We start from the raw sequence: 22,437 nt of genomic DNA, 5'->3' as shown, positions 1-22,437 counted from the left end.
ACCTTTAAAAATGGAGAGGGGGAGAGAAAAAAATACTCGAATATAAGCCACTCCATTCCTCGCTGCTCCTGGCTGCATACTTGGGGGGGGGGCACACTGTGTTGCCAGCGACCTTTCCCCTTCCTTGTTCTCTCCCTTCCCAAACCTGGGGGAGAGGACAGAAGACTATGTGTCCCGCGCTCCTGGCTGCATACTGTAAGGTTGTGAATATAAGCCGTACTTTAACTTTTCACAGTCGGAATTTGGTAAGAAAGTGAGGCTTGTATTCAGGCCAATACGGTATATACCACTTTGAGCTCCTTGGAGAAAAGGTGGGATAGCAATATAACAGGAATACAGTGGTACCTTGGGTTACAGATGCTTCAGGTCACAGACACTTCAGGTTACAGACTCCAATAACCCAGAAATAGTACCTCGGGTTGGCTTCAGGATGAGAACAGAAATCATGCTCTGGCAGCGCAGCGGCAGCAGGAGGCCCCATTAGCTAAAGTGGTACCTCGGGTTAAGAACGGACCTCCGGAATAAATTAAGTTCTTAACCCGAGGTACCACTGTAATTGAAAGAAGGCACTGGAATTCAAGTTAAATTGCAGGCACCTGCTTGTATGTGACTCTCAAGATCATTTAGAAATCTGAACTGTATTTCCAGGGCTGGAAATTAGTTGTACTGAGATACAAGTCTTCCTACTTAACTAAAAGAAAAGCTTGTTATTGAAAAATAAGTTTTATAAACATGATGGTTGCCACAGGAGTTTCTCCTGCAACCAGTCCAATACAGATCCACACGTAAATAGGGTGAAAATGGACCAATGCATTACCAACAGAGCTTTTGGTGTGGCAGAAAGGGGGAGGGGACAAGAGTCTTCAAAAGGACCCTCATCCAAAATCTATAGGCATGCAACTAGGACCAGATGGTGGCCAAGAGCTCCCTAGTGGCTAGTTACTTAAAACCTCTCATCCCGATATATCCATTTCTACCAACCCCTTTCCCACCATAGCAGCCCATCTACAGCAAAATATGTGTTTGCATCCCCTAGGACACTTAAGGATTATCTTAGTTTCACAATGGTGTGCCAAAGTCTTGTCACTTACATTTAAATGTCTGTCATGGGAATAAAAATATATCCTCCAGAGATATACTCAAGTGAAGTACAGCAAATCATTTTAAAATTAACATTTTCACCTAGAGATGTGAGGGCCGGGGGGGGGGGGATTCCCATTTTTGTTAAAGCCTTTTTTGTTTTTCTGAAAAATTAGAATAAATTGAGAATAATTGGATTATTAAATATTTAAGACAAGGTGTTCAGATATTTGCTCACTCAAAATGATTTCCAAAACTGTGCAACAGGAAGACAATTCCTGCACATTAGGGACAAGTAGGTCTTGAGCTGTACAATAAGAGTATAACTCTCCAAGTTGAAGTTATAATAGCACTGCTTCTGCATTTTGAGTGGATTACAAAGCAAGCAGCATACTGAGGGCTTGATATTGGAAAGGTACTGTCAGATGTTGCAGAATACAGAACATATTCAGGTATTTGGCTAACAGATGCAGTCTGGGATTCTGCCAAACGCATCCCTCCTGCAACATAGTGGCTAGGCCTGTGCACAATATGGTCTCTGACTCCTCTTGCTTCTTACCTACTTCAAATTCCTCCATCTTCTGCAGCATGTGAAAGAAACTGATGTATGTTGGAAATGCACCAAATCAAGAAATAAACTGGCATATGAAAGGGTAGAAGCTAGTTTCGATCTGGGCAAATTTTCAAGTTTTTCAAAGTCCATGATAAATATGATGACAAATATGAGAAAAGAGAAACTGATAGTGATAGCTTAGAAAAAGACTAAATATCATGTAGTGTTCATTGATTTTTGTTTCCCTTCCCCTCTTTCCCCCAGTTCTTTTTATGGAAATGCATGCTTTCTACCTGCTTGACAGGAGGACTGGAGGAGACACAACAATTTGTTTTACTATAACGTTGAAGGTTTCTATTCTTATTGTTTTTGCCTTGTCCTCATAAACTGGCAAAACCAAAGGGATGCTAGGTTCCTTACAGTGTAGCAGCTTCTACATCCAGGTGTAACAAAACCTTAATAAATTAAATCTGTGAGTACTGTCTGAATAAGCTGTATTTTAAAAATATCAGACATGATAACTTTATGGTAAACCAAGTGATACATAATGCACTTAATATTCTTAGAGTAATAGTGTGGCTTTCAACATCTAAAAGAGTGCAAAAAAAGTAGTATTGCATTTTTTTCGGTTTCTCCAAAAGAAATCTGCTGCTCCTCTACTTCAAAAGAAGGGAGGGCATTTTCCCCCTCATGGGAGGGTGTATCTGTTGCATAAAAATTGATCAGAATTCTCTCTGGCGTCAGGAATTGCACAGTTTGCAAATATTCCCTTGAAGAACTAAAGCATCTTAATGTGGTTTTCTATGTACTTTTGCAAACAAAAGTTCTGCAAAGCTTAAGCCAGATATTAAGATCTCACCTGAGTTGAAGACATAGAGTTCGAGTAGGCTCATGATGATTTAAAAGTGACGGCAGGTGGAGATCGTTCCTACCAGTGCAGAAATGTAGTGGTAAAGAGTGGCCTAACATCTATCTATTGTGTCCAACCAGCTTGATGATCAGCTACATCACCTAGAGAGTTGCAAGAGAAGCGATTAACCCACCCAGACAACGTCCGTGGTTCTCAAGATACAAGATAAAGTTCCCTAATCAGGAACAGCTTCTGAAATTATACAAACTCCTTCCCAATAGCTCTCAGCTAAGTTGGGTCAAACCAATGTAGTGTGCCCTCTTCTAAATGTGTATAGCAGGGAGTGCTACTGTAGCTAGTTATGGAAGCTTCAAGGAGGGGCTATTCAGTCTCCCTTTTAATCCAAGGTACTCCCATTCCCTTTTAATCCAAGGCACTTTGCACTGCACTGTCCACTAACATGGTAAGTGCTATGAAATTTTCTGCATGCTTGGCTCATTCTCCTGTGCTAGTCAGGGGCCAGTAGCCTGTAGCCCAAGAAAGCCCTGTAAGCAGCCTCTATAACACTGCTGTTCTGTTTAAGTGGCTGCAAATGCTGTTCTACTGCCAGTTGGTATGTTCCTAGCACCCAGAAGTAGCTATCACTACCTTCAGATAACCAGATGACTGCTAATTTGTATGGCTTTTCTACAAAGATGGAATCAACCAAATCAAGGAACATGAGTTGTTGTTTTTAATGGGGGGAGGAATCCGTATTACTCAGATGAGTTAAGACTCACTTGTTTTTCGCTCTTAAAAGAAAATGCATGCTTTTACCACTATAAGAGCCTCAGAGGTTATATCCAATACATTTACACAACAGCATATTACTGCTGTTAGGAGAAACAGGGCCTGCATCTTTTCGCCCACCTAGGAAAATAATCACCAAATTTAGGGACTGTACTAATTGCAAGAGAGCTTCCATAAAACTCTGAACAATTCAAACAACTAACTAAACATGAGAGAAAAGTATGCTAAATGGTGATAGCCAAAGTTTTACTGCACCCAAATCAATCAAGCCAGTGCTGCTCAAGATGATTTTGATGATGGAGGAATAGGGGGAGGCTCACTTTCTCAAAGGTGTTGGCTGCACATTGTCGTTCAGGAGAATTTGATTTGATAAAGCTCAGTAACCATAAAGTTTATAAATCACTTGCTCTGCTAAGCACAACTGGTTTTTCGAATACTGGAGAGTAATGGAGAAAACTGGTAGTTGCTCTACTATTCCTTAAGCAGGTAAGTCAGAATGCTGGACCCAAGAGTTCCGTGACAGTTGCTGTCCCTGGTTCAGCCACTGGCTGGAAGCTAAATTTCAAAAAAGCTCTTATCTCCAGCCACACATACTTTTTTTGTTTTAAAGTCCCATAGGGCAGGAGACATGGAAATGAAATTTACAAGTAAGAAAACATACCAAATCAAAGAAACAAAACACTAATGGGAAAATTAATCTGAATTACTATCTCATCATCTACCTTCAGAGTAAGCACTGAATATTTCTAACTTTGACAGTGTTTTAAACATAGCATTTACTTTCTAAGGGAAATGCACACCATAAAGTCCAGACTATACCAGATGGAAAACAAACCAAAGAAGCAGTGCATTTGCTGCACAATCCTATACATGTTTACTTGGAAGTTCAGCTGTATCTGATAGGGATCATTCCAAGGAAAAGATATAGGATTGCAGCCAAATAGGACATTCTTAAGAGAGAAGGAGTGCAACCTAACAAATCAGCAGCTGTGCAACGGATTTTTACTGCAAGGCTCAGAGAAATAAACAGAGTTTGAATGACAAGAAAACTCGATAAATTAAAGCAAAGGGCTGAATGAGGTCAAACTAATTAGTACACCAAAAAGTGGTATTTACTTCACACATAAAAAATACCAACAAACCCCACCTCCAAGCAGGAATGAAATTCTGAATGCCCACAAAAGCATGTTTCTATGCTTACTTAATATATAATACTTTCTTATAAAAATAATCTAATCTCTTTAATGTATGCACAATCAGAGTGGATCCCCCCCCCACATAGTTTTTATAATGTGTGAATGTAAGCAATGAAGGTTCCAATCTGAGTTAATGATCATGTACGTGTCTTACAACTGCTAATACAGTAGATAGATAGATAGATGATAGAGATCTAGCAAATGCAGCTGCATTGGTCCATAAGAAAAACGCTCCTAAAAGTTGAGTAATACCTTTATTAAAGGTAAAGGGACCCCTGACCATTAGGTCCAATTGTGACCGACTCTGGGGTTGCGATGCTCATCTCGCTTTATTGGCCGAGGGAGCCGGCGTACAGCTTCCGGGTCATGTGGCCAGCATGACTAAGCAGCTTCTGGTGAAACCAGAGCAGCACACGGAAACACCTTTACCTTCCCGCCGGAGCGGTACCTATTTATCTACTTGCATCTTGATGTGCTTTCGAACTGCTAGGTTGTCAGGAGCAGGGACTGGGCAATGGGAGCTCACCCAAAATGCCACAAAGGTGTGGGAAGCTTCTGAGTTCTCCAGAGCTATTAATCAGTCAAGATGTAACACAAGCAGGGTTTGGGGAGAAAGAGGGGAGAACAGTACAAACTCAGGCTGACCTTTCAGCAATGAGGCCAACTTGTAGACTCAGTTCCAAGACTGAAGAGTTAGGGGTAAATTCCATTTTTACCACCCTAAATAGGGATTTGTTTTGGTGCTGAAAAAATAGGACTCCAACCCAAGCCAAAATTAGTAAATCCATGAAACTGTGGAACACAGAAACTGATAAAAAGAAACTATTCTGTCTATTAAGCAATGTAACAATGTTGTTAAACTATATATCAGATGTAATTACACTCTGCAGATAAAACATGAGCTAACTATTTAGTATTGTCACTTGCTTAAAACAAAACAAATTTCCTCCCCTTTATCCCACATTTTGATGAGCTGCATGAACTATGGGTGCTGAAATTGCCTCATGAGCCTGGATAAAGTAGTAACAGCTACAATGATGCAATGCTTGTGAAAAAAGGAAATGCTGTTTTGAATTGCGTCAAAATGTAAGAGACATCAGATTCTAGCATGATCTAGCTTGATTGCTGGGAAAAGCAAGCAGAACTTGGTGCCAATAAAGGGAAGAATCCATAGCTATCAAATTCCCTGGAAAGGAAGTTTTCACCTCACACTACATTCACTCAAGGTGCTTTGGAATCACCTTATTCAAAAGCAACATTGATTTCCTGTAAAAACATTTTCTTGTGAGGGAAGCAGTGAGCATGAAGTAGCATTGTTTTATGTACTATACAGAATACAGGGAAGGCTTGTGACCTACATCATGGCTTTCATACCTGCATCTATTTTACTGAAACTCATCCAGAGGCAGAAGCAGAGCTGCTCCAACCAGTTCTGGATCCTGCCAATGCAGATTCTTTGGATACAAGTCAGCATGCTAGGGTGGTGGTTCAATAGGGCTGAGACAAAATGAGATGCTTTGCCAATCACCCTTCCAACACAACTGGAAATTATATCCCACAATAATTAATCCAGAATTAAGACACCGCCTCATAATTGCTAACCTGGCTAAGAATCCTCACTTGATTCATAAGTGTATATTGGAAGAGGGAAGGAAATCACTTGGTTACTTTTAACAACCTTTTGTGAGCAAAACAACATGGTCACTGGGTAATTTTCTGCATTAAATGATATTGTCCTTGTTGACCATTCTGGGGAAATTCGTCCTACTGCAAAGTGAAATTGGAATTAAAAGGCTGAATTCAATTTTAAGAAAAAAAAGAGGGACAGACAAAAAGTTATACAAAATTATAATTGTAATCAGATCAGCCAAAGCACACATTGTATTTTCTGGGGCCTGTCTCCCTATCTCAAAATATATTTCTCTCCACTACACGGAGCACTATGTGGTGCTCTCTTGGCAGTAACAATGGTAGAAAACTGAACTTTCTGAATATAGTACCAGTACCACAGATTTCAGCTGTGAGAAATTGTACTTCTATTAACAAAAAAAGGAGCCAAGGTCTGCCAAAAACCTTGAAACACCAATGCAATGCTTTTCCAATCTTAATTATGTGTTTATATTGTGTATATATAACTGTTGCAAGCTATTATTTTTTAAAAAAGGAAATCATAAGTATCTAAATGAACAAACAAACAACAAACAAACCCACAAACCCATCACACTGAAATAACTATTTTTTATAATCAATTCCATTCTCCCCTAACTTTATTATGGAGAACACGAAATGTGCTTCACACTGGGACCAAACTGCTGCCTCCCTCTCACCTATCAGATGAGATTCCTTGCCACCAATGGCTACCAGGTGAGTGCTTAAGTATATGGCTGATTTAAGCACACACACCCTATGATACATTAGAGATGCATTTACAGTCTGCCTCAACCCCACCTAGTCCTGCCTCTGGACAAAACAACTTATTTGTTGTATTCTTTCATTTGAAGTTCCTAATTTTGTCATTTGCAGTTAGAACTCTGTTCAAGGTGCTTTGGAGCAATTAAGTTAGATGCAGCTCACTCCCTCCCTCATTCATTCATACATGACTTTCATTAATTTCAGCACAACTTACTGCCTATTTGGGAGTATGGTTATAACCAAGATGCTGTATCTTCAAACTCAAACACTAAAAGTACACAAATATAAACTATTAATGAAGATGAACTTTTAATGACTCTCCCCTCAGTGCAGCTTAAGTTGTATCTAAGTCTACAAGCATCAATCAATTTAATCAATTGATTCACAATAACTGAAATAAACATTATTCTGTCTTTTAAACCTGGATCTTCCACAGGACTGATGGACTTGAACTTATTTTAACTCCAATGTGTTAGCACACTGGTCTACATCTGGTGGGTCAGGATCCATTACCAGGTCAAAGACCTGATCTAAGGTGGATGGTAACAGCAGCACTACCACCATATAAACATATGGTAAGAAATGGGTTCCCCAAATGCATGTTTGGGTTAAAGGTTCATCGCAGGTCTGAAAAGCTGAAGACTACTGTTTTAGGAAATAACAGAACACCCCATATTATTTCTCTACTATTGATGATGATGGAAACATTAAAAGATGGCTTTTCATCTTATTTATTTTATTCACAAGGGAACAAAACAATACAAATAAAAATAAAACAATATAGTCTTATGGTAAAAGGAAACACAGATGGATTTTTTTTTAAAAGTGAGCAAAATTTTCACATCCCAGAGATAAGGTAAATCTTAATATGATTATTTGTAGGGGTGCATTTACAGTTGCAAAATGCTGGAAGAACTTGAACCATCTATTGTCAGAAGCATGGCATAATAAAGTATAGACAATTATGATGGCAAAAAATTGAACTAGTAAAGTTTGGGCATAAAGACAACAAAAGGAAATATTCATTTAATGGAATTTGGTCTGCTCTCATTGATTTCTTTAATAAACAGGATAAGAGTTTTTTAAGAAAAAAACTAGTAAAAATAAACTGGGGGACATCAATATATAGAAATTACAAAATCCTATAAACAATTCTGTAATAAGGCAAACAAGCAAAACCACAATGACAAAAACTAATGTTTCCAATTTAACCAAATACTTTGGTAAAAAATAAACATAGGACTTTAAACCACCATGGGTCTTAGCAGCACTTCCCATCTCATTTTTTACCTTTGACAACCCACTCACTTTCCCTCTGTTTCTCGCAAAAAGAAGGCCCCAGGCCCTATTTGTGACAACAGACTGTCTCATTCAGTGGCCTTTGAGCAATTTTACACCTTTCACCCCCCTCCTCCTCACCCAGGTTCTCACCTGGGTGATATGAATCTTTGCCCATAAGCACCATCAGCAAGAACCTCCCACCCCTTGTTCAAAGTATAACTGAAAGCTTTTGCTTAACATTTGATTATAAGTAGACCGAGAGCCTTCCTCTGAACTCCTCAAAAAGCCACCCTTAATGAGGTTTTGCAACATGTGTTTAAATTTCCAAAATCAGACGAAAGAAATACAGTACTGTATTACGTTGGCTGGCAGCCTTGGCATGCAACAATTGAGAGGCACTCTGTGTGCTCTCTTTTGCCCAGAGTTAATGCCATTAACACTGTAGCACAGGTGGCAATTTGTGATCTCTAAGCACTGCTGTCAATGCTACCAACAACCTACCAACCTCTTTCATACGTTACAGTCACTGCACCTCCTATATTCATCACTGCTATGGCTCTTATTACATAAGCCCTCCTGACAAGAATCATAGAATCAAAGAATCTTAGAGTTGGAAGTGACCCCAAGGGTCATCTAGTCCAACCACCTGCAATGCAGGAATCTCAGCTAAAGCATCCATGACAGATGGCCATCCAACCTCTGCTTAAAACCCTCCAAGGAAGAAGAGTCCACCACCTCTCATGGGAATCTGTTCCACTGCTGAACAGCTCTTACTGTCAGAAAGTTTCTTCCAAATGTTTAATTGGAATTTCCTTTCTTGCAGCTTGAACCAATGGTTTGAGTCCTACCCTCCAGAGCAGGAGAAAACAAGCATGCTCCCTCCTCCATGTGACAGCCCTTAAGATATTTGAAGATGGCGATCATATCTCCTCTTTTCCAGGCTAAACATGCCCAGCTCCTTCAAGGCTTAGTTTCCAGACTCTTGATTATCTTGGTTAATAATCATAATCATAATAATTTATTATACCCCACCCATCTGGCTGGGTTTCCCCAGCCACTCTGGGCGGCTTCCAACAAAGATTAAAAATACATTAAAACATCAGTCATTATAAACTTCCCTAACATTGTTTATCTCTTTGACATCTGGTGGGAGGGCATTCCACAGGGTGGGTACCAATACCAAGAAGGCCCTCTGCCTCCTTCCCTGGATCTCAGTGTCTGGGCAGAACGATGGGGGTGGAGATGGTCCTTCAGGTACACTGGGCCAAGGCCGTTTAGGGCTTTAAAGGTCAACACCAACACTTTGAATTGTGCTCAGAAACATACTGGGAGCCAATGTAGGTCTTTCAAGACTGGTGTTATGTGGTCTTGGTGGCTGCCGCATTCTGGATTAGCTGTAGTTTCCAGGTCACCTTCAAAGGTTGCCCCACATAGAGTGCATTGCAGTAGTCCAAGCGGGAGATAACCAGAGCATGCACTACTCCTGCAAGACAGTCTGCAGGCAGGTAGGGCCTCAGCCTGCGTACCAGATGGAGCTGGTAGACAGCTGCCCTGGACACAGAATTGACCTGCTCCTCCACGGAGAGGTGTGAGTCCAAAATGACTCCCAGGCTGCACACCTGGTCCTTCAGGGGCACAGTTACCCCATTCAGGACCAGGGAATCCTCCACACCTCTCCACCTCCTGTCCCCCCCGAAACAGTACTTCTGTCTTGCCAGGATTCAACCTCAACCCGTCAGCCGCCAACTATCCTCCAACCGCCTCCAGGCTCTCATTCACACAGTACCTTCACCACCTTCACTGGTTCAGATTTGAAAGAGAGGTAGAGCTGGGTATCATCCGCATACTGATGAATACCCAGCCCAAACACCCTGATGATCTCTCCCAGTGGCTTCATGTAGATGTTAAAAAGCATGGGGGAGATGATGGAACCCTGAGGCACCCCAAAAGTGAGAGCCCAGGGGTCTGAACACTCATCCCCCAACACCACTTTCTGGACACGGCCCAGGAGGAAGGAGCGGAACCACTGTATAACAGTGCCCCCAGCTCCTCTAGACAGTCCAGAAGGATGTTATGGTCGATGGTATCAAAGGCCGCTGAGAGATCCAACAAAACTAGGAAACAGCTTTCACCTTTGTCCCTAGCCCACTGGGGATCATCGACCAGCGCGACCAAGGCAGTTTCAGTCCCTCCTCTGCACACGTTCCAGCTTGTCAACATTCTTCTTAAATTGCGGTGCCCAGAATTGGACACAGGACTTCAAGTGTGGTCTAAGGCAGCATAGAGTGGTACTATCACTTCCGTTGATCTGGACCCTATACTTCTGTTGATGTAGCCTAAAATAAAATTAGCTTTTTTTGCTGCTGAATCACACTGTTGACTCATATGAAGCTTGTGGCCCACCAAGACCCCTAGATAGTTTTCATATGTACTGCTAGTAAGCCAGGTGTTCCCCATCCTATATCTGTGCATCTGGTTCTTCCTGCCTAAGTGCAGAACCTTACATTTGTCCCTATTGAAATTCATTTTGTTAGTTTGCACCCAGTTCTCCAATCTGTTACGGTCATTTTGAATTCTGATTCTGCCTTCTGCGGCATTAGCTACCCCTCCCAGTTTGGTGTCATCTGCTAGTTTGATGAGCATCCCCTCAATTCCTTCATCCAAGTCATTTATAAATATGTTGAACAACAATGGGCCCAGGACAGAATCTTGCGGCACCTCACTTGTCACTCTATTCCAGAATGACAATGAACCATTAATGAGTACTCTTTGGGTTCCGTTGGTCAACCAGCTACAAATCCACCTAATAGTTACCTCGTTCAACCCACATTTTACCAGCTTCCTTGTGAGAATATCATAGGAGACTTTCCCAGAAGCCTTTCTGAAATCAAGATATACGATGTCCACAGCATTTCCCTGATCCACCAAGTTTGTAATTCCATCAAATAAAGAAATCAGATTGGTCTGGCATAACATATTTTTGAGGAAACCCATGCTGGGTTGGGTCTTAGTAATCACAGCATCCTTTTCTAAATGCTCACAGACCGACTGTTGAATGATCTGTTCTAGGACCTTCCTTGGTATCGAGGTCAGCTCACCAGTTGGTAGTTACCTGGGTCTTCCTTTCTCCCCTTTTTGAAGATGAGGGGAAGACGAGGACAACATTTGCCCACCTCCAGTCTGTAGGGACCTCACTTGTTCTCTAAGAATTCTCAAAGATAAAATAAAAAGGCTCTGAAATTACACCCACAAGCTCCTTTAGTACCCTTGGATGCAACTCATCAGATTTGAATTCATTTAAAGTAGCTAGGTGTTCCCTTACTACCTCTTTTCCTATTTTGGGCTGCAGCTTCCTCCTTACATCATTTCCTCCTTTACATCATTTACTCTGGTATTACCAGGTTGGGCATCACTTTCCTTTTGGGTGAAGACAGAGGCAAAGTAGACGTTGAGTAGTTTTGCCTTTTCTCTGTCACCCAATAGCCAGTAGTTTACCTCAAGTATTTTCCTCTCTCTTCTTGGGCCTTGACCTTCAACAGGAAGAAGTGATGAAAAGACTACCTGTGCCCCAAGTCTCTTCAGCTCCCTGCCCAGTGTCCCATAGTCCCTTGCTATGTGTGGCAGTAGTACAGTGGAACCTTGTGTTACGTAACATACTCCTTGTGAAAGCTTCGGATTGAGCTCTGCTAACCAGGAAGTAGATGCTCCCGGTTGCAAACTTTGCCCTGGAATGCGAGCGGATATCACACTGCAGCGGGAGGCGCCATTAGCGAAATCGCGCCTCATGTAACGAGCGGTTTCGGCTTAAGAACGGACCTCCAGAACGAATTAAGTTCGTAACCAGAAGTACCGTATTTTTCGCACCATAGGACGCACTTTTTCCCTCCTAAAAAGCAAGGGAAAATGTGTGTGCGTCCTATGGAGCGAATGCAGGGGGGGACGCAGACGGGAAAAGCCCCCAAGAGCCGCACACAAGCTCCGTGCGCTCTTGCGGGCTTTTCCACAGGAGGGAGAAGGGACTGACTGGCCGCATCAGTCCCTTCTCCCCCCTCCCAGGAAAGCCAGGAGAAGCCGTGCAGCCCTTTTAAAGTGCGCGCGGCTTCTGCCGGTTTTGCGGGAGGTGGGGGAATTCCCCCACCTCCCAGAAAAGCCAGGAAAGCCCTGCGCAGCGTCTCCCGGCAAGGAGACACTGCGCGGGGCTAAAGGGGAAGGCAAAACAGCGAGCGGGATCCATCCCGCTCGCTGCCTTGCCTTCTCCCATAGCTGCGCGCAGCCCCTCCGCAAGGAGACGCTGCGCGGGGCTAAAGGGGAAGGCAAAACAGCGAGCAGGATCCATCCCGCTCGCTGCCTTGCCTTCTCCCATAGCCCCGTGCAGCCTCTCCTTGCGGAGACGCTGCGCGGGGCTAAAGGGGAAGGCAGAACAGCGAGTGGGATCCATCCCGCTCGCTGCCTTGCCTTCTCCCATAGCCCCGTGCAGCCTCTCCTTGCGGAGACGCTGCGCGGGGCTAAAGGGGAAGGCAAAACAGCGAGCGGGATCCATCCCGCTCACTGCCTTGACTTCTTCCATAGCTGCGCGCAGCCCCTCCGCAAGGAGAGGCTGCACGGGGCTATGGCTTCTTTAGCCCTGCGCAGCGTCTCCCGGCAAGGAGAGGCTGCATGGGGCTAAAGGGGAAGCCAAAACTTGGCTTGCTCCATAGCTGCGCGCAACCCCTCCGGCAGGGAGAGGTTGTGCGCACCCTGTACGCTGCTCTTTGGGGCTGGGGGGGAAAAAGATTTTTTTCTGGATTTCCCCCCCTAAAAACTGGGTGCGCCCTATGGTCCGGTGCGCCCTATGGTGCGAAAAATACGGTACCACTGTATTTGTACCCACATGAATCAGAAAGAATGGGTAGTGGTCAATAATGGGAAAAGATGTTATTGGGGTAGGTTATGTATGGGGGCACTGCATTGCTGCTAGTGCTATCATTATATATAAGATCACTTGACCGGTACCCTTTTCGATATAAGCTTGGTACAGTGTGTCTATCAATTGTTTCTTGTTGGATGGATGGTTGTGGTATGTATGTGAATTGAGATATCTTTGTCCTAGGCAGTGTTTGCCCCACTTAAATGACACGTTGTATTTTGTGAAGTTTTGTGAATTTAGGGAGCAAAGACCAGAAGGTATCTGCAGGCAAGGCTGTGAAAAGCAGCTGTCTGAAATCTGGAGATCCACTGAAGACATACTGACCTACACAGATGAAAGGTCTGACTCAACACAAGACAGCTTTGGATGACCATAAATGTTCATCTTAATTGTTTCAAGGCACCTTCAAGTCTAGTAAATGCTTACAGGTGACTACTTCTTTCATATTACCAAATAGCTTACTGCCTAAGAAAGTTTATCCTGAAATACATTTGTGGCCTCTTAAAGACTAGTAAGACTAATTTTGGCTGTAAAATATTGAAAAGTACTGAATTCCTCTGGAATTCACCCCAAATGTAGCAACTGAAAACATCAAGTGAAGACAGAAATCTAGTCTGCTCACCAAAGTAACAGGTCAAAACTATAGGAACCTAGAAAGCTGCTTTATATTGAGTCTGGCTGACAGCAGCTTTCTGGGTTTTCAGACAACCATCTCTTGCAACCTTACCTGGAAATGCCAAGGGTTGAACTTGGAGTACCCTGCATGCAACACAGATGTTCTGCCACTGAGCTATAGTCCTTCTTTATACAGTACACTCTGAAATGAATGCTATACCAGCATAATTCATCAGGAAGCAAAGTGACAGCTATAAATCCAACACCATTATTGATCAGAAAAGCTACAGAAGATCTTTTCCAGTCAATGGCATTTTCCCATCTTTCTTTTTGGTCATATTTGTACCTTGCCTTTCCTCCAAAGAGCTCATGATGGCATACAACCCATGCTCGTTCTATCCCCATCCCAATCTGAATGCAGTCCTGAGAATTTAGTTAGAACACTGAACATGGGCCAAGGAGATCCTATCTATTCTTAAGCCTGTATCCAGTAAATATACATATTTAAAGACTACACTCATCACCAGTTACGGCAATACAGTTACAGCATAAAAATGCTGGACACAAACACCATGAGCTACTACCTTTCAGAATACTGAAGAGCCTGAAAATGTAACTGTGCAAATGTTGAATCTCCCATCAGAGGAGGATTGCTAGAAATAACTTAAAATAAGTGGGGAAATTTTATCTGTCCCCACTCCCAGGCTAACTTTAACAGCTGGGTAGAAGAATCCACCTGTCAAGAATATAATGCCCACCCACCTGGCAAAATCCATTGCACTTGCTTTAAGGTGGATCTCACAATCCTTTCCAAGTAGAGAAGAGTGGGAGCTGAGCAGTCTTTATCGCAATCTCTCCCAGATCATGGCAAGTGCAAATCCACTGCCATAATGTACTTGGAGAAGGAATTGCTGACAAAATAAAAATGAGCAGCTCAGATCAAAGAATTTGTTGTCCTGTGAAGGGGACCTGGTATGACAGTGCACTGACTTTTCCTTGTCTAGTGTCTGAATTATTTAATACAATAAGGAAGACTAATCCAAGGCCGGGAGGTAGGGGGGAGTTAACGGCCTGTTTATGCTTTGAGTTATCAAGATACAAAAATTCCTTAATTCCAATCATTCTCCAGTTGGCTTAATACTATCAAAAAGAGTTAGAAATTACCCTGTGGATTCAATGCAGGTTACAGCACACTGAAAGCTATTGCTCAACCCCCCCTCCTACTTCTTAAATTCCACAAAATCCCAACAGCATTGAACATTCTGATCTAAACCAGCTTCTCTTAGTCACTTTTAGTGACTAAGTACCTCAACCTCAAAGTATCAGTGGCCTTATGGTGCATAAGCAGCTCGTTTCCAAAAAGTTGGAATGCAGAATGTAAATTGGCTATGTGTTCATCAAATAATGCACTTTATATCAAATTCAGAAATTAATGCACATTCCACAAGACCTCTGACACCATTTGAAAATTTAATTTTACACACAAACGGACATGCAAAAAACCCCACCTTCTATCTATGCTTTATAGAAAAAATAATGAGTTAGCAATTGGACGATGCAATTCTTTATAACAACAATGGAAATCTGACACAGGTATCAAAATTAAGGAGGTGGACTGGAATAATTTGTGGGCTAAAAAACATTTAAATTACTACATCGATGGCATGTAGCTTATAAAAAACAATACTCCCACCTCTGCTGGAGAGGCTGCAACAGGATAGGTACAACATTCCACATGTTGGGTCGTGTGATTACGTACAGCCCTTCTGGCAGAGTCCATTTATGGAAATAAACCACATTGCAGGTCAACATGTGGAAAGTAACCCAAGTTTGGGGCTGCTAACCATTTTAAGAGAAGAGCAGCTTGACCTCTATTAAAAAGAATTACAGTAACCATTTTTCTTCTGGTGGCAGCACACATAATAGTAGTACAGAACTGGAAAGGAATGGAATATTTGCATACACCTTGCTGGAAACAAGAGTGTATGGGTAATTGCTTTATCAGAAAAAATTAACAAAGAGACTGCACACATTGAACAATACAAAAGATGCAGATGACTTTACTGAAATTTGCCATCCTCTGAAAAAATAGTCAAATGATAATCCTGAAGAATAGCATCCACTGGAATCACAAACTGGACTGGGGCAAAACTTAATGGACTGATCTGTCCTGCAGGGGACAAGTTGGAATGGAGAGGGAATTTCTGTAATTGTGTTTATACACTGAAAACCGACAAAACTTTTTAAAAATGTCAAGAAGCTGCTTGTTCCTCTTTGGTGATACTATAGACAGAGTTGGTTCATGCATCCACAATTGATGCAGAGGGCAGAGGGTACTTGCAGGAGAACACTAGTGTCTGAGATCAAAGGTTGAGTTTGCAGCAGTGGCAAGCAGGGGTAGAAAGGAAGACAACAAAAACAGAGCTGGGTTGTAAAAGGTCACAGTTTTATTACATACAGCTTCTGTAGACTTCGGCGTAAAGCAGCAGAAGCATAGTGGCCGACAGGCCAACTACTCAGCCCACCCTCAGGACAAACTGTAAGGTAGCCCAAGACAGCATATGATTCAATCACTATTCTGTGCACAGGCAATAACTTGGGGTGCTGTATTTCAGACTGCTTTGTGCCCGTAACCTCTGAGGTCCTTTAAGTGCCATCATCTATGAGGGCCTGTGAAGAGTCCATCCCTACGTACTCCCTCAAAAATGTTGTCTCTGTCTGAAGCCGTTATACACTTTTGAGAACAGCAAAGCAATGCTTTACATAAGGGGTAGTCAACATGGTATCCTATAGATCAGGGGTGGCCAACTCCCAAGAGACTGTGATCTACTCACAGAGTTAAAAACTGGCAGTGATCTACCCCCTTTTGGGTGGTTCGGGTCAAATTTGTTGAGTTTTTTCAGGGAGGAGGCAAAATGCTGAGCTTTTTTTAGGGGAGCCACAGTTGTTCAGCTTCTTTGGGGGGAGCCAATGATCTACCTGTGATCTACCGCAGACGTCCAGTGATCTACCTATTGGACATGCCTCCTATTTTTGTTATTGGACCAAAACTCCCCTCAGCGCCATCAGCCAGGAAAAACAGGATATGTAGTTCGGGGAAAATTGGAGAGTACCACGTTGGCTACCCTTGTGTTATATTTGCTTTGCTGTGAAGAGACTAGGAACCCCAGCCATCACTCATAACAGTCTATGGATCTGGAAAAATTCCTTCCCAGATCCTAGAACTAGATCAGGAATCTCAGAGGTGCTCATGCCCTTAACTGACATGCAGACCTTACCTACAAATTAGTTTTATTTTTATGCACTGTAACTGCTGTCATGGCTGTCCTTCAATGCTCATATAACTACAAGATGACACTTAAACCAACCTTTTTCAGTGTAGATACTTCACTGAGTTGCAAATGTATTAGCAAGCCCCTATTTTACATGAGCTACACCCCACATAATATACCTAGGGCTGCTCTTTTCTCTTTTGCCATTGAATAAGTCCCTGCAGGAAAGGAAGGAAAACTGCTCTGCAAAATTTCTTTCATGACTTTGCCCAGATCCCACTTGCTAACTACTCCAAGGACTCCTACGGAATAGCAGGGAAAGGGGGAGGAGGCAGAGGCAGAACACAAAGAAATGTGTTGCAAATGAGATATAGAAAAATCTCTAGAGGCATGACTCCAATTTGTGTTCTGTTTTAAGATGGCAATCGAACTTTTAACTGGTTAACTGCACCAATTAATCGATTACCACATTAATTCCAAATGAGTTTGTTTACAGACCTGGATCTCTTGCTGACAAAAAAATTGAGGGCAGAGAAAAACTTCAAAGAGGCCAATTCATTAGATAAATATTTTCACTGTAATTCTGTTGATCCAATAATCACAGTATATTATTCTGAATTTAAATATTTTCTTTTCTACACGTGCATTGATTAGAGTATGTAGACCGTTAGGTCCTAGAACAGTCACTTTCTAGAAAAGAAGCAAGTTAACCCACATATATATCTATACAGCCTTTTATATCATGCATATATTTCACAACTCTCTGCTTGCTATCTCAATTATGGAAGAGTCTTCATTTCAGTTTACATGGTGAGACTGCACATAAAACTATATAGCAGTAAGAAGAACTTAACAGCAACCTTTGCAAAACTGGTACCCGCTAGATGTTTTTGTCGACAACTCCCACCACCACCGGCCAGCACAACCATTGGCAGTCCAAAACATCTAGAGGGCACCAGGCTGGTGAAGGCTGTTTTATAGGAAAAGCATTTACAAAAATCAACAGGATTGTATGAAAATCAACATTTTATGCTTCACAGCACAATGGTCCTACACAATGTGTTACATTTATCACATTAACAGTGGCTAACATGCTATTTGTGCTAAGTATTAAGCAGCAGCAGGAGGAAGATACAGCCCAAAAATTATCATGGCCCTTTGCATGGTGAGCAAGATTTTATGAAGAAACCCAGCTGGCTTAAGATGTTGTCATCACTTTTGCTGTCACAAAAATTTACACAGGGGCTGGGAACACATTGAAGCCACCTCTGCTTCCAGGTCAGATCTGTTCTGAACCATTTACATTCAGTTTCTTACGCACATGGAAAGGGAGTGTTGTAGCATGAATTTGGTTGAAACACACAGACTGCATAGCAGCTCATAACTCCCAGGACCTGCTGCAAGCTCACAGAAAGACACAATTTCCCCACCAGCTTCCATGCCTCCTGGCCTTATGGTCAATAAAGAGTAAAAGTACTGCATGGTAGCCTGCTACACAGCAGTAAAGCGCTGGATCTGAATCTTGCTCCATCTCCCTTCTATAAAGATTATTAAGATGCTGATTAATGGTCTCAAATGAACATTCAGGAAGTCATGATGAAGGACATTCACAACCAGCCTCTGCCCTTGGAGCACATTTACAATCAACCTTGTGCAAGGGTCTTACTGTTCACGGTCCTTTCTAATCATCTGCTTATCTAAAATATTCATAGACATCAATGTTGTTACCATAATAAATCCGCAATACACAACAGACTTTACAACACTTAAAGCTTCTAAGTTTGATGTAATATATTATCTTACATAGAAAAGCAGCTTCTAACACAATGTGTTTGATAAAATACCATAGTTCAGTTTAAGAAAGTGTATGTTTGCAATAAATTCAGTTTTCCTTTAAAACTAGGTTGTTGTTTTTTTAAGGGGGGAGGGAATGAATTTAATTTCCAACTTAAAAACAATGAGATGTATTCTATCACAGTTTCACAATGCATTTGATCCCTGGAGTCACCCTATGTTTTGTGATTGCAGGAGTTTTATTGTACAGTAATTAGAAGTTTTAAAACTGTTTTAAATGCTGTATTTTAAACTGTGTAACCCACCCGGCACCTTAGTGTGAAGGGAGGATAATTAGTAACAACAGTAATAATAATCCTGAGCACCATATGACTTAAACAGGATGGGTTTTTAAATTACACTTTACAATTTACCTCATAACGGAGTCCAATAACAGAGCAAGTCAAACTGTATATAGAGTAGTACTGTACAGAGTGTTGTGGTAGTACATGGGGTGGAATGTCATTGCCTTTTCAGGCTTGGTTTGGGAGGGAGTAACTGAACTTCTAGTAGCAGCCAAGAAAACATATGTAGTAATTATTTAGAAAAAAATATTTATATACCACAAAAAAGCAAACATCACAAAAAGTTAAAAACAAGTTGAAAGCAAAAATAAATTAAAAACAAACCTCAACAGACCATTGTGGGGGATGTATTCTTAATTGTCTGCATAGGCCTGGCAGAATAAAAGTTTTCAGTATGCTTTTAAAGGTTGGCACAGAAGGGGGCTGCTGAATCTCTACTGGCAGGGTGTTCCATAGGACAGGACTGATGGTCTCTCATTGTTGTCCGTGGAACCTCACCAACTTGGGGAATGAACAAAGACACTCCTGCAGATGATCTAAGTGATCAAGCTGGAATATAAGGATTCAGGTGATCTCTGGGATATCCTGGACCCTGGTTGTTCAAGGCTTTGTAAATCAATACAACAACCTTGAACCATGGTTCAGTAGTAGTAGATGGGCAGCCAGTGCAGCTGTTTTAAAGTCACATGTTTTTGACCAGAAGCTCCCATCAGCAACCTGGCTGCAGCATTCTGCACCAGCTGGGGTTTCTGAACCAGACCCAAGAGCCGCCCCATATGCTCTACCTGCAGGATGCAAGCCTCATTTACATGTGTGCATGTGAGCTTGTAAATATCCACTTGCCTGGGCTGAGTAAAAGTCACCCCCAGGTGATTAAACATTTTTCATAAACTGGATAAGAGTTATTTCCTCCTCCTCAAAACTGTCAATGACAAACATAGCAGTGTGCAGACGAGCAAGTTAGCAACTGCTGTGAATTTATTTGCAAGGTTGATACAAATACACAAGTTGGTTAACTGTATACAATACAAAGAATAAATACAAATGTTAAGAATTAACTCTGCTCGGTAAAAAATTGAATTAATCCGCAAATGTTATAACAAGGAAAGAGATCTTCCATGGGGAAAAGGAAAGAGGATGATTTGGTTCCATCCTTTGATTCTATTCTACAAGACATATTTTGCATCCGCATACAATCTGCAGGACTTCAGAACAGTGCTGTCATTGTTCCAGTTTTTCTAGTAATAATGCATATTAATAAATAACTCTTTGAGAGAGTTGGGGCAAGTTGCAGCTCATCACCAGTCTACTCCTGCCTCTGCACCTTCACTGCCAATTCCAAACACCCTGTTGTGTCATTTAAGGTACTGGCTAGACTGCTTTAACTGCTACAGTTTAGATGCACAGCACAATTTCACTTGAGTAAGTTACCGTATTTTTCGCTCTATAACACGCACCTGACCATAACACGCACATCGTTTTTAGAGGAGGAAAACAAGGGAAAAAATATTCTGAATGAAACAGTGGACGTATCATTTTTGTGCTTCATGCTGTGGCCACAGACATGTGATCTGATGGTGAATTTGGGGTGACCCAATGCAAAAATCCTGAGAATCCCTGTGGATCCATGCTTTGTAACCACGTTTTTGCACCATTGCAGCCCCAGGCAACAGTGGGTGCGTGATTTTTTTTGGGGGGGGCAGGCTGTAGCCATGGACATGCTATGTGCTCTGATGGTGAATTTTGGCTGACCCAATGCAAAGATCCTGAGGATCCATGTGGACCCATACTTTTTAACCACGTTTTTGCACCATTGCAGCCCCAGGCAAAAGTGGGTGCGTGATTTTTTTTGGGGGGGGGGGCAGGCTGTAGCCATGGACATGCTGTGTGCTCTGATGGTGAATTTGGGGTGACCCAATGCAAAGATCCTGAGGATCCATGTGGATCCATGCTTTGTAACCACATTTTAAGTGGGGAGGGAAGGAAAAACACAGAAGGCTAAGAATGCAGGAGAGGGCTATAACGTGAGGAAAGGAAGGCAAAAGTTTCCCCCCACCCACCCACACAAGCCAGCCAGCGTGTGCTCTCTCTCTCTCTCTCTCTTTAAATGGAAGAAAGCATATTTGAATGCTGTGTGTCTCCAAAAACAAAAAGCAGGAAGTCAAATCAGAATTTTAAGCCGAACCTGTAATCTCTCTTCCCTTCACAAACATTGTTCCTCCGGAGCAGGGAGAGGATAGAAGGACGGACGCTCTGCTTCCCTCTCTTCTTGCCTGGAGGGGAGGGGCTTCCCCTGCTCTTTGTTCCGTTTGAGCAAACACAGTAACGAAACAGAGAGGGCGGGCAGTAAGACCCTGAGGCAGAATGCAGGAAAGCTGCCACTTCCTCTCTTCAGGCTTCCCTTCTCCCTGAAGCGCGGTTTGATTTTTGCCTCATTTTTCGGCTCCAGGGACCACACATTCGCTGCATAACACGCACAGACATTTCCCCTTCCTTTTTAGGAGAAAAAATCTGCGTGTTATAGAGCGAAAAATACGGTAATTACCTGTACTAAGTTAAGCCAGTCTCAAGAAGAACATTATTTTACAATAAAGTAATGTGTGTTCCCAGTACACACAATATATAAATGAACCAAGTTACTAAGCCACTATAGGAAGCATTTGGAAACAGTATGGTTGCATGCCACACCAACCTCACAGCACTGTGAGATTCCAGGGGTTCCAAGCACTTACCCAGGTTTGATTTTCTCAAAATGAGGGGTAGTAGAGACTGTGGTGTCTTTATGATATATGGTTTATTTTCACACACACACACCAAACCTGAGCATATGATAGAGGGGCTTATAGCATTAGCACCCCAAAAGCAGGAAGGTCTTGCTTCTCCCATAGCCACAGCCTTGTATTTCAGCTGAAATCAGGCATGGCTCTGTCTCTTAGCTGCCTCAGCTAACACACCTGACTCTGGCTTTTTGTATTTCTAACTACCAGACAGTTGAGGGAGGGGGCACAGTCATTTGTCCTCGGGCACACAGCCACTTCCTTAACAATTCATACTTAGGGGGCCATTACAAAGAAACTTGTCTAGCTATTGCAGCAATTGAATCCCTGTTGGATCGAGGAATTGGAAGGGACTCGAGCATACATCCTTCCATCCCCACTGCAACTAAACTCACAACACTATGTAATTGTATTTCTTATTTTTCCAAACAGAACAATGTATTCATGTTTAAATGAACTTACATGATCTTAAGTGTCAAAATCTGTTTAAACAACAAAAAAAATTAAACAAAGTTAAATTCCTGTTTTGCTGTCATTCTTTCAAGATGCCTTGAAGGCTCTGGAGAAA

The 22,437-nt window shown here is 42.2% G+C and overlaps 1 protein-coding gene across 7 annotated transcripts in view; it reads right to left on the bottom strand.

Moving 5' to 3' along the window:
• The window catches only part of USP7 (ubiquitin specific peptidase 7), an 83,217-nt gene that overhangs the window by 40,483 nt on the left and 20,297 nt on the right, over nt 1-22,437 (bottom strand). For 2 of the 7 annotated variants that reach the window (XM_082199056.1, XM_082199058.1), the window contains one exon: nt 2,493-2,644. The exons of 4 other annotated variants lie outside the window; for them this stretch is intronic. In XM_082199056.1, the coding sequence (XP_082055182.1) occupies nt 2,493-2,526 (34 nt within the window). In that variant the 5' untranslated portion in view covers nt 2,527-2,644. Of the gene's footprint in view, nt 1-2,492; nt 2,645-3,592; nt 3,746-22,437 lie in introns of those variants that run through there. One more of the 7 variants, XM_082199057.1, reaches the window with a different exon arrangement.

This window comes from Podarcis vaucheri, assembly GCF_965113315.1.
Source record: "Podarcis vaucheri genome assembly, chromosome: 14".
NCBI classification, from domain to species: domain Eukaryota; kingdom Metazoa; phylum Chordata; class Lepidosauria; order Squamata; family Lacertidae; genus Podarcis; species Podarcis vaucheri.
Note: the sequence above shows the minus strand (reverse complement) of the source record. Positions and strands in the feature narration are given on the sequence as shown.